This window comes from Lampris incognitus, chromosome 7, assembly GCF_029633865.1.
Source record: "Lampris incognitus isolate fLamInc1 chromosome 7, fLamInc1.hap2, whole genome shotgun sequence".
NCBI classification, from domain to species: domain Eukaryota; kingdom Metazoa; phylum Chordata; class Actinopteri; order Lampriformes; family Lampridae; genus Lampris; species Lampris incognitus.
In genome coordinates, this window is record NC_079217.1 from 10,822,256 (window position 1) to 10,838,605 (window position 16,350).

The following is a 16,350-nucleotide window of genomic DNA, read 5'->3' on the forward strand; positions in this document are numbered from 1 at the left end:
GGGGGAATAGCGTGATCCTCCCATGCTCTACATCCCCCTGGCGAAACTCCTCACAGTCAGGTGAAAAGAAGTGACTGGCGACTCCACATGTATCGGAGGAGGCATGTGGCAGTCTGCAGCCCTCCTCGGATCGGCAGAGGGGGTGACATGGCGACTGGGATGGCTTGGAAGAGTGGGGTAATTGGCCAAATACAATTGGGGAGAAAAAGGGAGGGGGGAAAATGGAAATGATGACACACCTAGTTCCACTTCTTTGAAGAGGAATTATAAACAGATTAAGGAACTGGGGTAACATGAGAATGATATTAAAAGAGAGAGGGAGAAACCAGAAAGAAAGGGGGGTGAGAGACAAAGAAACAGACCAGCAGACAATGTAGAGCGGACACTGTGTCTCGGATCGGGGGGTTAACCATCTATAACTGCAGTGGCATCAGATTTTCCCATGCGTGGCTCTGTGGTATAAATCTTTCACTCAGCAGCTCCTCTCTCATAACCTTTTTTCATTTACCTAACCCTAACAGAACAAGCATTTTCCATCCTCATGACCCCAACTGCAACCCTGCACAATAATAACTGTCAGCAGCGGCTCTCTAAAATCTTGAAGAAGAATTCACAATAAACAAAGAAGCCTTTAATTAATATTCGTTATGTATATAAATCTGGTCTGAAAACAAAGCTGTGTTGTGGTTATGGTTATGGTTGTCATTCCTTACAGGCCAGACAAGCCACTCAGTCCACGTTCCCTGGAGAGTTTTCCCCACGGAGAAAGACAGAGATAGGCTGTCTGTTGACTGTCAGTCAGTGCCGGCTACAACTTCTCAGTCATGCCAATGAGAGTGAGTGGCAAGCAGGGGAAAGAATGGAGCCTTGTCCAAGAGGCGAAGAGAGGTAAAAGTCCAGCAAGCAGGACAATGGAGCGCACAGTCCTCTTCTTTAGCTCCGAATCATTTGTTCAATACTCAAAAATTTGACCTTTTGTGTGATCAAGTGATTTTGGTCGGAAACAACAACAATATAGGCATCGCAAGTCGAGGTATTTTGTTGCTCCTGTTGCTTCACCAACGTATTGAGGCACAGAGATGTTTGTCAATTCTGTGACAAAGAGGAGAGAATGCATTAGATACGGAGATCGAGTTTCTGAGCCAATATGGAAACAGTAAAGAATAACTAGACCCTAGCATTGTCGTGAATTTGCTGACGTCTACAGATTAAAAACGATGTAAAGGTTAAAAACATGCCAGACTGGTCTAGGTACTCTGTGGTGTTAGCATAGCAGGATAAGCACAGCTGCAGTGAATAATGTTATTAATAATGACTGTTTGCTTTAGGTACTTCATCACACCTATCAGCACTGACAGACAGACAGACAGAAAGACAGCACTAACAACTGTTAACAGTACTGCCAGTGCTGGTTCTTTGGTACACATACATCCAACAGAGCCATTGTTATTAGCTGCAGCTGTGTTTATCCTGCTATGCTAACACCACAGAGTACCAAGACCAGCCTGCCATGTTTTTAACCTTTGCATAGTTTTCAACCTGTAGATGCTAACAAACTCACTAAAATGGTCTAGGGTTTCGTTACTCCTTTACGTTGTTTGTTATGTGCCGGAGTCAGTAGAAGCAAGACGGAATACCTATGCGTGAATGAGAGGGAGGACAGTGGAATGGTGAGGATGCAAGGAGTAGAGGTGATGAAGGTGTATGAGTTTGAATACTTGGGGTCAACTGTCCAAAGTAACGGGGAGTGCAGGAGAGAGGTGAAGAAGAGAGTGCAGGCAGGGTGGAGTGGGCGGAGAAGAGTGTCAGGAATGATTTGCTACAGAAGGGTACCAGAAAGAGTTAAAGGGAAGGCTTACAAAATGGTTGTGAGACCAGCTATATGTTATATGGTTTGGATACAGTGGCACTGATAAAAAGACATGAGGCGGAGCTGGAGGTGGCAAAAGTTGAAGATGCTAAGATTTTCATTGGGAGTGACGAAGAAGGACAGGATTAGGAACGATTACATTAGAGGGACAGCTCAGGTTGGATGGTTTGGAGACAAAGCAAGAGAGGCAAGATTGAGATGGCTTGGACATGTGTGGAGGAGAGATGCTGGGTATATCGGGAGAAGGATGCTGAATATGGAGCTGCCCGGAAGAGGAAAAGAGGAAGGCCAAAGAGGAGATTTATGGATGTGAGGGGGAACATGCAGGTGGCTGGTGTGACAGAGGAAGAAGCAGAGGACAAGAAGAGATGGAATCGGATGATCTGCTGTGGCGACCCCTAATGGGAACAGCCAAAAGTAGTAGTAGTAGTAGTAGAAGTAGTAGTAGCAGTTATATGTGCCGGAGCACATGGGCCTATCAAATGAAATTAAAGTTTACATTTGAAAAATTATTTTTGATTTGATATAACACACGCAACCACTGAATATCCACTGATCCCGCCATGCTGTTGACAACTCAAATGTCACGATTTGGAAAGTCTTGGATCACAGAAGTCCCGAACTTTGTGCCTGGTAATTATGACTTTGTTGAGCTGTTCATGTTTGCTAATTTCATAATAACGGTGTTTTTGACAGCTTAAAGACTGCTCTGCACTTCAGCAGAGGCTGGTGGGGAAGCTGCTGAACAGAACTTGCTGGTCGAGGTCGGACAAGCGGAAACAATTCTGACTTCAAATCTGATTTTATTTAACCCTCCTTTAACCAGGTTTGTCCCTTTGAAAAAAGAATGTCTGTCATTGGAGACCTTGCCAAGGACGCAGCATTATGACAGACACAAAAGGTGCAGGACATCTTACAATGTGAGTGTCAGACGCAAATGTAATCCATTTATATAGACTCGCCCTGAAAGCACAATATGACGTTCTTAATCTTCCTCTTCCCTTGGCTTGTTTCCTGTTTTTCAGGCATCACCAGAGCGGACTTCATTGTTTCCATCGGTACCACGTGAGGGCACAGCACCAATGGCGGCCATTGTTAGCCTGGGCCTTGACCAATCTGGTATGGTCTTGTCAAGCCGCATACTGATTTCGTAAAATTTTACATCGGATCCTGACACAACCACCAACCCTATGGATGGGGGCACAGGTGCAGCGCTGGATCCCAGCCCAGTATTCATGGACTTGCATCCATGCTGGTCGCCATAATTGATTTTCTTTATCTATTTTCTTTATCTAGAAAAAGAAAACACAGCCTGAAGCTGAAGGACCTCTCTGTTTGCCTGCCTTTCACACAGAGGCTGGTCTGAAAACGCAGAAATTTCTATATGCAGTGTAAGCAAGGTCTTCAAGGATAACACATGTAATTTTATGTTTTTTTCACTGTCGACAAATGCAATACATACTCAATCACAGGTCACACAGCTCCCATCCAGGAAGCATCCCTTGGTCACCTTAATGAATCATTGCAAACAACCTGCATGTTTCACGTTTTTCTGAATCAAATTTATAAGATAACATATCACTTTTGTGGTTTATTGAAATTAGTTTCATTTCTGGCACACTTGAGCGTGAAGGTACCACACACTTCACTGCCCTGACTCTCTCGAGTTAAAGTGCCTGCTATCATGTCAGTAGTTGGCTTCCATTTGCTTGTCACATTAGGAATAAATACAAATATGCAGCGCTGAAGTAATGAAAATTGTCTCTACTGAACAGAAAAATTTGCCCCCTTTTGAAGTCCATCCATCCATCCATCCATCCATTATCCGAACCGCTTATCCTGGCGGGGAGACACCCTGGACAGGCCGCCAGGCCATCACAGGGCTGACACACACACACACACACACACACACACACACACACACCTAGGGACAATTTAGTACGGCCAATTCACCTGACCTACACGTCTTTGGACTGTGGGAGGAAACCGGAGCCCCCGGAGGAAAACCCATACAGACATGGGGAGAACATGCAAACTCCACACAGAGGACGACTTGGGATGACCCCCCCAAGGATGGACTACTCCGGGGTTCGAACCCAGGACCTTCTTGCTGTGAGGCGACCACGCTAACCACTGCACCACCGTGCCGCCCCTTTTGAAGTCCCCTTTGGAAAAAGTGGACTACACAGGTTCTCCACAATAACGCACAACACTGTTTAAAGCTGAAGCTATGTCTTCTGCAACCTGTATTTAATGATCTTTGAAAACAACGGGATGCTACGGCTTCCTAGATGGGAGCTAAGTGTGCCGTCAGCCAGGCAGAAAAGACTTGAGAGTGTGCCTATTTGCATATGAAACTGGTCGTTGGTTTCGGTTGTTATGCAGCTGTGTTGTTTATAAGGGGGGGGGGGAATACCTGCAGTCAGTTCAGAGTGAGGAGGGCACTTAGATGAGTGATGAAATGTATCTGTCAATATAAACATTGTATCCAGATGAACTCATTCAATTTTCTTTGATTTTCTTCGCTGGATTAGTGAGCGTGCATAGAGACACCTGAGCGTACGGGGAACGCATGGGGGGAATTAATCTTGTCATAGCATTTGTTGACAATAATAAAAACATAAACTACAACACTGTTAATCTTTAATTATCAAATTAAAACCATGTCAATCGAACAAAAAAAAGTTAACAACCAACAATTTTTTCCTCCATATCTGTTTCTCTCATCTCTCTCTAAAAAAAAAAAAAAAAAAAAGTCCTCCTTGATGTTTTCCTGTGCTTTCTGCACCAACTTGCCTTTCTGCCAACCTGCAGCATATTTTATTGGCATGGGGGCGAAGGTGGAGGATGTGGATCACTGCGTGTTTATACACAGGTCTGACATACCGAAACTGCATCATCCAGCCGTCCACAGTTACAGCCGTGTGCATACACAGCGAGACACGCACACAAACACGCACACAAACACACACAGTGTTTCGTAGGCGTAAGAAAACACCGCAAAATCACACAGCGATGTCAGTTTATCGACCAGTCTTCTTGAAGAGTTGTAACCCGCTGTATTAATATCATTGTACTAATATCCCGGTGGCTGAAATAGAAACAACGGGACCACAGAATAAAACATTTGACTCACTCCGCGCTGATGCCAAGACATCAGCCATGGGGAAGTGAAATTCCCTAGGATTTTCATGGACAAAATTAGCTTAACCCAACAGCTAGACCGGCACTTGTAAATAAGAAAGTCCTTATCTTGCTAAAATACAACTCAGTGAACCTGATTCAACTGTGAGCGTTTGACTTTAAATTACAATTGAACTTCCTGTTAGGCCGATACGTTACTATCGCTGGTGTCATCGAACTGAGATGGCATAGCAGAATAACTCGGTTCATTCTTCACACAGGTTAACGTTCATTTATCCTGAGGCCTGTTTTCAGAGATGTTTGTTTTGTCACACGTCTCAGAATGAAGAGGGTGTTTGCATGCGTCTATAAGCTGTGGCTGGTAGACAGAGGATGTCAAACCTGTATTTATTATAACCTTTTTCCCACGGTGCTGTACAAGTGCTGCCGTGGGCTATGAATCACAAATTGTGGTCACTCACTCATTCACTCACTCACTAGCTCTCACTCACTCACTCACTCATTAGCTCTCACTCACTCACTCACTCATTAGCTCTTACTCACTCACTCACTCGCTCACTCATTAGCTCTTACTCACTCACTCGCTCACTAGATCTTACTCACTCATTAGCTCTTACTCACTCACTCACTAGCTCTCACTCACTCACTCGCTCTCACTCACTCACTCACTCACTAGCTCTTACTCACTCACTAGCGCTCACTTACTCACTGACTCGAGTCACTCACTCACTCACTCACTCACTCACTCACTGGCTCTCACTCACTCACTCACTAGCTCTTACTCTCTCACTCACTAGCTCTTACTCACTCACTAGTGCTCACTCACTCACTGGCTCTCACTCACTCACTCACTAGCTCTTACTCTCTCACTCACTAGCTCTTACTCACTCACTAGTGCTCACTCACTCACTGACTACTTGAGTCACTCACTCTCACTCACTCACTAGCTCTTACTCACTCACTCACTAGCTCTTACTCACTCACTAGCGCTCACTTACTCACTGACTCGAGTCACTCACTCACTCACTAGCTCTCACTCACTCACTCACTAGCTCTTACTCTCTCACTCACTAGCTCTTACTCACTCACTAGTGCTCACTCACTCACTGACTACTTGAGTCACTCACTCACTCAGTCAATCACTCACTCACGGACGACCTGAGAGGGATGCTCAGTAGGACGTGCTCGCAACTCGCATCAGGTGCGCCGTGGGTCTGGACGGTTTCGTGCTTGTTATTTTACCAACATATTACAGACATAACACAGACATAGCAAGTTGAAAACAATCACAGCTTTTTCCACCTCGATGACCGGGGTATTACAAGTACCCAGCAGTACACCAGACACGAAACAAAACCAACAGCTATGTTGGTACGCAAGCATAGTCGGTGTTGGTTGGCATTGAAATAGACTGAACAGAAATAAACATTTATAACAAGAATGTTCAAAAAACAATATTTACGAATTTAAAAAAAATAATAATAAAAATAATAATAATAACAATGTCCCTGCTTCTAGACCTCCATCCTGCATTGTTCCCTGGTATAAGTTAGGCTAGTAGTAGTGATTTTAATGTTTGCCAGTAGTTATTGCCCAAAAAAAAATCATGATTTTGTTGAAGGCTAAATTTTTTTCAGTGATAATTTTGGGGAAACTAAGCTTCCCCCAGCCTCTTAATAGCGCCACCTATGCCTCGACTCGCTACATCTGCACCCTCTGCTGAACATGTAACTGCAGCGCACAAACACTCACTCTCTCAAACATTGACATGTATAAACACACAAACACACACAAGGGAAAGAAGAAGAGGAAGAGAGAGCGAGAGCGAGAGAGAGAGAGAGAGAGAGAGAGAGAGAGAGAGAGAGAGAGAGAGAGAGAGAGAGAGAGAGAGGACATCTAAGAGGGAATACTAATTGATGCTGTTTGTGCTTTGTATAAATTGGCTTCCTCTGGTGGATTGATCAGGATCACTTCCTGGATGTGATCCAACAACCACCAATCATGCACAATTAGACACCACACCAGCCAGCAATGTGTGTGTGTGTGTTTGTGTGTGTGACAATCACCCTCTGCGCACGTGTGTCCGGTCCAGCCATCGGTGCAGATGCAGCTGAAACCTGTAGGATCCTCGACACAGGTGGCGCCGTTTGCACACGGGGACGACAAACACGCGTGTTCCACTGATTAGAGGGAGACAGGAACAACAACAACAAGAGGTGCAGAAGATGAGGGGGGTGTGGGAAGAGGAAATGGGGGACATAGAACGGCTCGAAGCGAAGAGAATTGAAGTAGGGCTGCACAATCTGGAACGAGGCAATATGTGAACCACATTACACTGCAAAACACTGGGATCGTGATTACTAGTTGTGATGTCTCGGTCTGAACTGGGAAACACATTCGTTTTGCTTCACTCATCGTATCCCTTAATATAATCTTGACCAATTCAAACTACAGCAGGCATTTTGAATATTAAATTATCAAATGTTTCATTATTGCCATTAAGCAAACACTCTATGCTACAGTTAATTAAGGCAAATGAACTCGGTTCAAATGTAAAAGCAACTAAACATGCATCCTCAAAATGAAGTGTGTGAAAACTGGCAGGCAGGGTGTATATATATATATGTGTGTGAAAAGAAAGCTATTTTATTTTGTCATTTTATTCTTTCAATGAAATTTGTCTTCTGCATTTAACCCATCCTATTGTATAGGAGCAGTGGGTAGCTGCAGCGCCCAGAGACCAACTCCAGTTCTTCTTTCCATTGCCTTGCTCAGGGGCACAGACAGGAGTACTAACCCTAACATGCACGTCTTTTTGATGGTGGGAGGAAACCGGAGCACCCGGAGAAAACCCACACAGACATGGGGAGAACATGCAAATGCCACACAGAAAGGACCCAGGACAGCCCATACATGTGTCTGAAAACATTTGTCCACATGTTTAAACACTCAGGAGTGAATATTTGTTTCTGATGGTTCATATGTCGCAGGGCTTTGTGCACTCACCAATGTCACAGTTGCGCCCGCGGAACCCCTCTTGGCACTCACACTGGTACTCATTAGGCTCTGTGTTGGCGCAGGTACCCCCGTTCTTACAGGGCTGGTGGGTACCACAGTAGTTCAGGTCTGACAGGGAGGAGGAGAGTGGTGTAAGATGGGAGATGGTAACCCTTTATTATTTTAATTTTTAGATCAAAGAATTTATAGAACACCACAGGAGAGATAGGTCATCAGACAGATAGCTAGATAGATAGATAGATTTTAATTTTTAGATCACAGAATTTATAGAACACCATGGGAGAGATAGATCATCAGATGGACAGACAGACAGACAGACAGACAGACAGACAGACAGACAGACAGACAGATAGACAGATAGATAGATAGATAGATAGATAGATAGATAGATAGATAGATAGACAGACAGACAGACAGACAGACAGACAGACAGACAGACAGACAGATAGATAGATAGATGGATAGACAGACAGACAGACGGAGAGATCTTACAAGAAAGGGACAAAAGTGGTGAGGAAAACAAATGACATGATAGCAGCATCCCTTCTAATCTCTTTGAACACATCCTTGATCAGTTTGACTCTCATCTGAGGCAAAGGGTGCAGCACACTATGACATTTACAGAAGCCAGTGTGTACACGCGCGCGCACACACACACATACACACACACACACACACACAAACAAACAACTTCCTACCTTCAAGGGGATCATGTAAGAGCAGGTTATGTTTCACCATCTTTCACCGTCAAACATAAACACAGCACACACACCTACCTTGGTGAGGACCAGTTTGAGTTTTTAACCATCACAATGAGGATTTTTGAGTCTTCACTTCTTTGCAGGTCTATTTTAGGGTTAGGATTTAGAGTTAAGGGTAGAATTAGGATTAGGTTAAGGTTGGGTTAAGGGTTAAGGTTAGGCATGTAGCAGTGATGTGCAGGTCGACCAACAACCCACCCGACCCACGGGTCAACCTGCTGGTCGGGGGCGGGTTCGGGTCAGGCTTACTAGAAAATATCACGGGTTCGGGCGAGTCGTTCAAAAAGTGACCAAGTGGCGTTCCGAGTAAGTTATAAATAATTTACAGACTTTTCTTTTTTGGGCCCCCCCCCCCCCGGTGGCCCCCCCTTTTTCTCCCCCATTGTACTCGGCCAATTACCTTATTTTCCGAGCCGTCCCGGTCGCTGCTCCACCCCCTCTGCCGGTCCAGGGAGGGCTGCAGACTACCACATGCCTCCTCCGATACATGTGGAGTCGCCAGACGCCTCTTTTCACCTGACAGTGAGGCGTTTCACCGGGGGGGGGGATGTAGCGTGTGGGAGGATCACGCTATTCCCCCCAGTTCCCCTCCTCCCCCCCGAACAGGCACCCCGACTGACCAGAGGAGGCGCTAGTGCAGCGACCAGGACACATACCCACATCCGTCTTCCCACCCACAGACACAGCCAATTGTGTCTGTAGAGACGCCCAACCAAGCCGGAAGTAACACCGGGACTTGAACCAGCGATCCCCATATTGGTAGGCAACGGAATGACCGCTACGCTACCCGGACGCCCCCAACCTACAGAAATATTGTGTGCAATAGGCTAGGCTGTGCATTACTAGCCCACCTTCTCTTACGCTTTCTCTCAGACACACACGCGCATGCATGCAAGCAGCTTTATGGTCGGTTTGCGATTGTGGTTTTGGTCAACACATGTGTGTTTCAGAGTGTTGAGGCTCCCATACGAGATTTTGCCCTAAGTGGTAACCGCAGCTTTTATTCAGGCTAATATTCAATAGGCTGCGCCTTGCAATCAGTGTATTATGCTGGGCAAACAGCCCAAAATCGAAATATTGCAACATCGCCCACTTTGCTGTAGCCCGGGCTAAATTTGGAGGCTTGCAGGTTGGTCCGGGTTCGGGTGGTTACTCAACACATATTTTAGCGGGTCGGGCGGGGAGGGTTGGCTCTCATAACGGGTCGGGTGGGTGCAGGTATTACAAAACCCTGACCCACGCATCACTAGCATGTAGTTCTGATGGTTAATGAATGTAGCCAACGAGGTGTCCTCACAAAGACAGAAGTACATGAATGCGTGAACAAGAATACACACACACACACCCTCCACCGAGAGGGAAGTAAATCCAGGTGGGAGAAGTGTGCTGGGTGTGCAGGCCCGTAGCTGCAGGGCCTGTTGTCTCTGGTGTTCAAGCTGATTAAAGCTTTACTCTCTCGACACCATCTCCGCCGTGCCCACGGCCTCTTTGTCTCCCGGTGGCTTTACAGAGCACTCCTGAATGGGGGAAAACCAGCTCAGGACCCCACCTAGCTGGGCAGCACCCAACCCAGCCCAGCTCACGTTCACCTTACCCAAGGCTATCGGCTTTCCCTTTCACAATGCCCCCCCCCTGCCCCCCCCTCCCTTGTGTGACTCCCACATCCTGGGTCTCAAAGTGGAGCAGCGGGAGGAGCTCCGCGAGAACATTGCTACAGCGTTGTGGGAAAGGTTCGAGCAGCGGAGGTGGGAGCCACGAGTGAATCCATCCATGGGGAGTTAGTCATGCCTTATCTTACGGAGATGATGGGTGTGTTGTCTCTGGGGGAAGGTGTGAAGAGCCACTCCTTACTGGTGAACTAATACATACAGAGGGCTTTTCTCTCTCTCACTCTTTACTGGTCTCCTTCCCCTCTCCCTTCCTGCTGCTCGCTCTCTCTCTCTCTCTCTCTCTCTCTCTCTCTCTCTCTCTCTCTCTCTCTCTCTCACACCTACACAGAAGCACACACACACACACAAACACAATGACTAATATAATTGTACCACAAAGAATTTGAAATGGTTAATTGTACTGAGACAAGGAAAACAGATGTGAAGAATGAGGGTACTTGGTAACTCTTGTGGCTAGCTTATTCCGCTAAATTGCGGAATTGGAAAAGATGGTTGCACACACACACACACACAGATTCCATGCCGCGTAGAGAGAGCCTGACGGAGACAGCCGGCCTGGTGAAATGTTGGTTTTACTGAACTAAACCGCATGTAATCACGAGACCATCTTTTTCAAATTTACAATTTTTAAAAAATCCCAGTGTCTAGACCTCATACAAGTAAGTGTGTGCTTCTTCGCGATGCGTCGTAGCTTGTTCAGTTAGCCACGTGTTTCCAATGTCCTCGCGTTTAGATTTTAGACATTTAGTCGACGGTTTTAGCCGGAGGGAGAGGTAAATGGGTGAGTACGGGTTCAGCGTTCAATGCAGAGATGTTCCACAGAAGATGCAGCAGCTGATAGAGAGGCAGGAGTTACATCTGTGATGTTGCAGCGTGCTGACAGTCTCACTGACCAGTGGGCCACCCAAGCATACTTCATAAATGCAAAACAATGGAAAAAAAACGGCTTGATGTCTACCTTTGTCACACAGCAGTCCTCCCCAGTTGACATCGCACACACACTGCCAGGGCTCGGTGCAGCTCCCGTAGACACAACCTGGGAAGGTCACACACTGGTCGCATAAAGGACCCTGCCAGCCATAATGACACCTGGACATGGGGAAGAAGGCAGCGACAAGGGGTTGTTTGCTGTCACCCTCGTTTAAAATTTGCATGTGGATCCATTATTCATTTGCGAGCTTGTTAGCGAGACGCTGTGTACAACTGCCCCTCAGACTCACTTGCATTCTCCGGGCACGGTACAGGAGCCATGGATTTGGTGACAACCCTGTTTGCACACAGCTGGGGGGCAAAACACGTGCACACACACACACACACACACACACACACACACACACACACACACACACACACACACACACACACACACACACAGAGCTTGTTAGGGACCAGAAAACAATAATAAAACATGCTCTTGTAATAAGCCACTGTGAAACTGCAGTGTAAACAACCGGACTCCTGTTGACGTGCCAACATGACATCATTGTAAACTGTACGCCCAATTAACACTGGTGGGGAAGACAAAATAATGCCATTAGTTCTGAGGTTACATAAATAAAGGCATGAGATGGCTTGTAGTGCGATACGTTGCATGTGTACTCCAGTTTTGTGAGTGAATAATGACTCCTGACTCATTTACATTTGAGGCATTTTGCTAACAATCTCATCCAGACTGACAGTGAATAAGCAGGGTGGTGCTTTGCTCAAGGACACTTTGAAGGGTGGATTCAGAGGAAAGACTCCATGAGCAGGACAACACCTATTTCTCCATCAATATAGGACACACAGTGAGGACCTATTGCTTCAATCTGCTACATGACTCATCAGTGCTGACTGCACAAAAACAAAACCAGGAAGTTGCACAGATGCAAGCTGTAACATTTCTGTTGTCGAACAGTCATTCTCACTAATCCACCTCTTCCTGCTTTATTTTATGACGCTAACTTCATCTTAATCTTGGATTTTTCCTAGCTAAATAGGAGGAAACTGTTCTAAAACAAATCAACAGCAGTCTTTTTCATTCCCCTGCAGGATGAAAAGGGGCATCAGACCTAGACCTTGCCATGAGCAGTGACTCATAGACCGCAAAGGAGATACCCCGACTAATTTCTCACTCTTCCTGCTTCGCTTTGGTCCAATCAGCAACCTGCTGAGGGGGAAGTAAGATGGGCTTGGCAGGAAGTGTGATGAGGGCGGGATGGCAAATGTTACAGGATGTCATCATGCTAGCAGCACATCCTCCATAGTTCTCATGGTTTCCACCCTGATTTCCTTCATTTACTCTCTCTCTGATAATGTTATGGCAGTGTTCAGAGAGCACAGCATGAGATCATCAAAATGATGAGTCACAGAGTGTGATATGCCTCCTATTGTCCAATAAAGTCAACAGACATAAGTTACTTCCATTTTCTGACATATTGGAAGGCGTCGGTGAGCCATGTGGTAAGGGTTGTCAAGATTCCTCTCAGGCTTCCTCTTATCCACCTTAACCGATTCTAACTTTATTAATCCAATAGAATTGGGGTCTATCTGATTAATAAAATACAATGCAAATGGTGACTTTCTATTAAATATGAAATTATCAATAGTAAAATAATAATTTTTAAATATTATTCTTCCTTCAAATCGTACATGTCTAGTGCCAGAAAGCGAGGCGATTCAAATATTAAGCATGGAAATATTCAAATTAACATTTATGAGGTCACACAAATTAACATTTATGAGGTCAAAGGTGTGCATTTATTGGATATCATAAAACGGCTCAGAGCGTGTCTCAGCCAATCAGAAGAGATGATTTCAACTAATTTACAAACGTGTACAGGAAATATGATAGGACATATGGGTCATCCTTGTCTAACCTTCTCTGCACTCTTCTCCAGTCCAGCCATCCTTGCAGACCTTTGAGCCGCTGGAGTCACAGCCAAAGTGTCCAAAGAAGTCGTCCCGTGCCCTGCAGAACTTGTTGCAGAAGGGCCCATAGTAGTTTGAGTCGCATCGGAAGCGCAAGCGGTACTCCAGGTTCATGGTGCGACTGTGATGTCGGAAGGTCTGCCATTGCTCGCTAGGGTTCAGCATGGAGGAGAGGAGAACACGCTCAATCAACTGAGCTGTGGGAAGGGATAGACAGGTGGATGGAGAGAGGGAGACAGAGGAAAGGTGGAGAAAGGAAAAGAGCGTTTTCAGTTTACAGTTGTTTATTTTTCTGCACACATCAGTGGGATCTGGCACAGGGCACCACTTGAAGAGCAGAAAGGACAACAAAAGATATGAGTGACAGAAGTGGATTTGTTCACTCAGTGTGGAGAAAGGTCAAAAGCTGGAGGGGCATGAGTGGCCCTGTTGCATCAGCAACACACCTGCAGGATTTAACATTGAGACAGTTAGTGATCAACCTTACTATCCATGCCTTCAGTTCATTCATTCATTCATTCATTCATTATTCAACCCGCTTATCCTTACTCAGGCTCGTGGGGATACTGGAGCCTATCCTAGCAGTCATTGGGCGGCAGGCGGGGAGACACCCTGGACAAGCCGCCAGTCCATCACAGGGCCAAGACACACACACACACACACACACACACACACACACACACACACACACACACACACACACACACACACACAGGCGCCCCGACCGACCAGAGGAGGCGCTAGTGCAGCGACCAGGACACGTACCGACGTCCGGTTTCCCACCCGCAGACACTGCCAATTTCGTCTGTAGGGATGCCCGACCAAGCCGGAGGTAACATGGGGATTCGAACCAGCGAGCCCTGTGTTTGTAAGCAACGGAATAGACCGCTACGCTACCCAAACGCCTCATTCTATTTCTATTTCAACATGTTCTTGTTCCCAGCTCGTCAAATATGGCAGCTTGGTCAGCAGCCTCACGCTTCAAGCTATGATGCTCGTGATACCCCATTAGCCTCAGTGTTGCAGGTGCAGGGCTGTTCAATAGATATCAGTAGAGTAGTGTTCCAGTCGCCACAATAAAATGTTGGCATTTTACGTTTCTGCAAACCGCAGATACATTAAAACCTCAACGTTTCTGAACCCAAAAAAAAATATTTCAATTTATAGCCAGTGTTGGTGACGTTGGCTATAAATTGAAGACAGAGGACAGAAACATGACAGTCACGTCAAATGACTGTCACGCTTATGTCCTTGAAAAAAAAGTTATATTCCTTTTATTTTCAGTGGAAAATCCAATACTTATGATGGTTTCGGCATTAAAATGTGCTGATAATATTTCTAGCGAGAAATGTGCATTTTATTTTCATAATCTTCATTCAGTGAATGGACATGACTTTTAGTTTATTAGTTATGATGAAGATTCTTTCAGGCCTCACCGGAAAATTGATGGAATGCCGCATTTCTAACATTGAATACAACACCAAAACGCTAGGATATCCTAAATAAATCTACATTTGTATGTTTTTGTCAAATAAACTACCTAAATGCAGTATAATTTATGTTTCGGCTGTAGTAAATATTTGATTTATATTATATATAAAGATAGCGTTTTTTTCGGAGACCGTCAATGGTGTTGTTAAAAGTGCTCAACAAATGAGCGGAATATTTTATGAACATGAACATGAATATTTATGATGCTAGTTTGCAAACTGGAAAAACTACAACTATGGTGCTGATTTGTATTTCAAGCTGCGTGGTGTGGCTCAAGGGAATGTACTTTTTAAAAATATTAGTGTATTTCCTAGAATTGGAAGAATTTGAAGTTGTAAACACTGAATTGAGAGTACACTCAGGGGTTTAAGGGGATGGGAAACACATTTGTGTGATCAGATGTTAAATATCCAATTGTTAAAAGGGGGAAAATTGATTATGACCATATTTGACAGTGCCCCCACTTGGTGTCTATGCCCGTATGAGTGTGGTCACATAGCTGAAGTCAGCAGCTCTCTATAACCGCTAGTCCCATGTCTGTAACCCCTTCTGTTGCTGAATGACAAGCCTTCCAACATGCACTGAGATCAAGGTTCAGAGGTCAATATATTCAAAGCAGGAGCCATTTACAGTCTTTGGACTGACATAATATTACTCTACAGGTCAAGATCCTTCCAAAAATGTATTTGGTTTAGTACTATGGCAAAGTTTTAATTTTCACATTTCATGGAAACTCATTTCAACCATTTGTATCCATGATCTCAACCTATGACCATAGGTGAGGGTTGGGCTGGAGAGTGACTGGTAAATTGAGAGCTTTGCCTTCCAGCTCAGCTCCCTCTTCACCACAACGGTCCTGTACAACGTCCGCATTACTGCTGATGCTGCACCAATCCACCTGTCAATCTCCCTGAAATGAGTTTCCTCCATAGGGTGTCTGGGCTCAGCCTTAGAGATAGGGTGGGTAGCTTAGAGTAGAGCCGCTGCTCCTTCGTGTCGAAAGGAGCCAGTTGAGGTGGTTTGGGCATCTGATTAGGATGCCTCCTGGGTGCCTTCCTTTGGAGGTTTTCTGGGCACGTCCAACTGGGAGGAGACCCCGGGGTAGACCCAGAACTCACTGGAGGGACTACATGTCCAATCTGGCCTAGGAATGCCTTGGGATCCCCCAGGAGCAGCTGGAGGGCGTTGCTGAGGAGAGGGACGTCATGAGTGCCCTATTTAGCTTGCTGCCACCGCAACCCGACCCCAGAGAAGCGACTGATGATGAGATGAGATGAGATGAAATGAGATGAGACATTTCATGGACGGTCTTGGTCCAGGCTTACTTTCAGAGAGCCCTTTGGAGGCCCAACATATGAAATGAAAGTTAATGCGTTTGTTTGTTTGTTTGTTTTAAAGATAAGTCGCCTCTGAACCTTCAAATCATTCTCAATCCTGTTGGGTCGAGGTCCACTTAAGTCCCTGAAACAATTAGAAAACAATCCCA

The 16,350-nt window shown here is 45.5% G+C and overlaps 1 protein-coding gene across 1 annotated transcript in view; it reads right to left on the reverse strand.

The window, feature by feature from the left end:
• The window catches only part of LOC130115459 (protein jagged-1b), a 65,292-nt gene that overhangs the window by 13,186 nt on the left and 35,756 nt on the right, over nt 1–16,350 (reverse strand). Inside the window, exons 4-8 of the mRNA XM_056283126.1 lie at nt 13,322–13,570; nt 11,684–11,744; nt 11,422–11,552; nt 8,021–8,140; nt 7,081–7,194 (exon numbers count right to left, since the gene is read on the reverse strand). Coding sequence (XP_056139101.1) covers nt 7,081–7,194; nt 8,021–8,140; nt 11,422–11,552; nt 11,684–11,744; nt 13,322–13,570 — 675 coding nt within the window. The remainder of the gene's footprint in view (nt 1–7,080; nt 7,195–8,020; nt 8,141–11,421; nt 11,553–11,683; nt 11,745–13,321; nt 13,571–16,350) is intronic.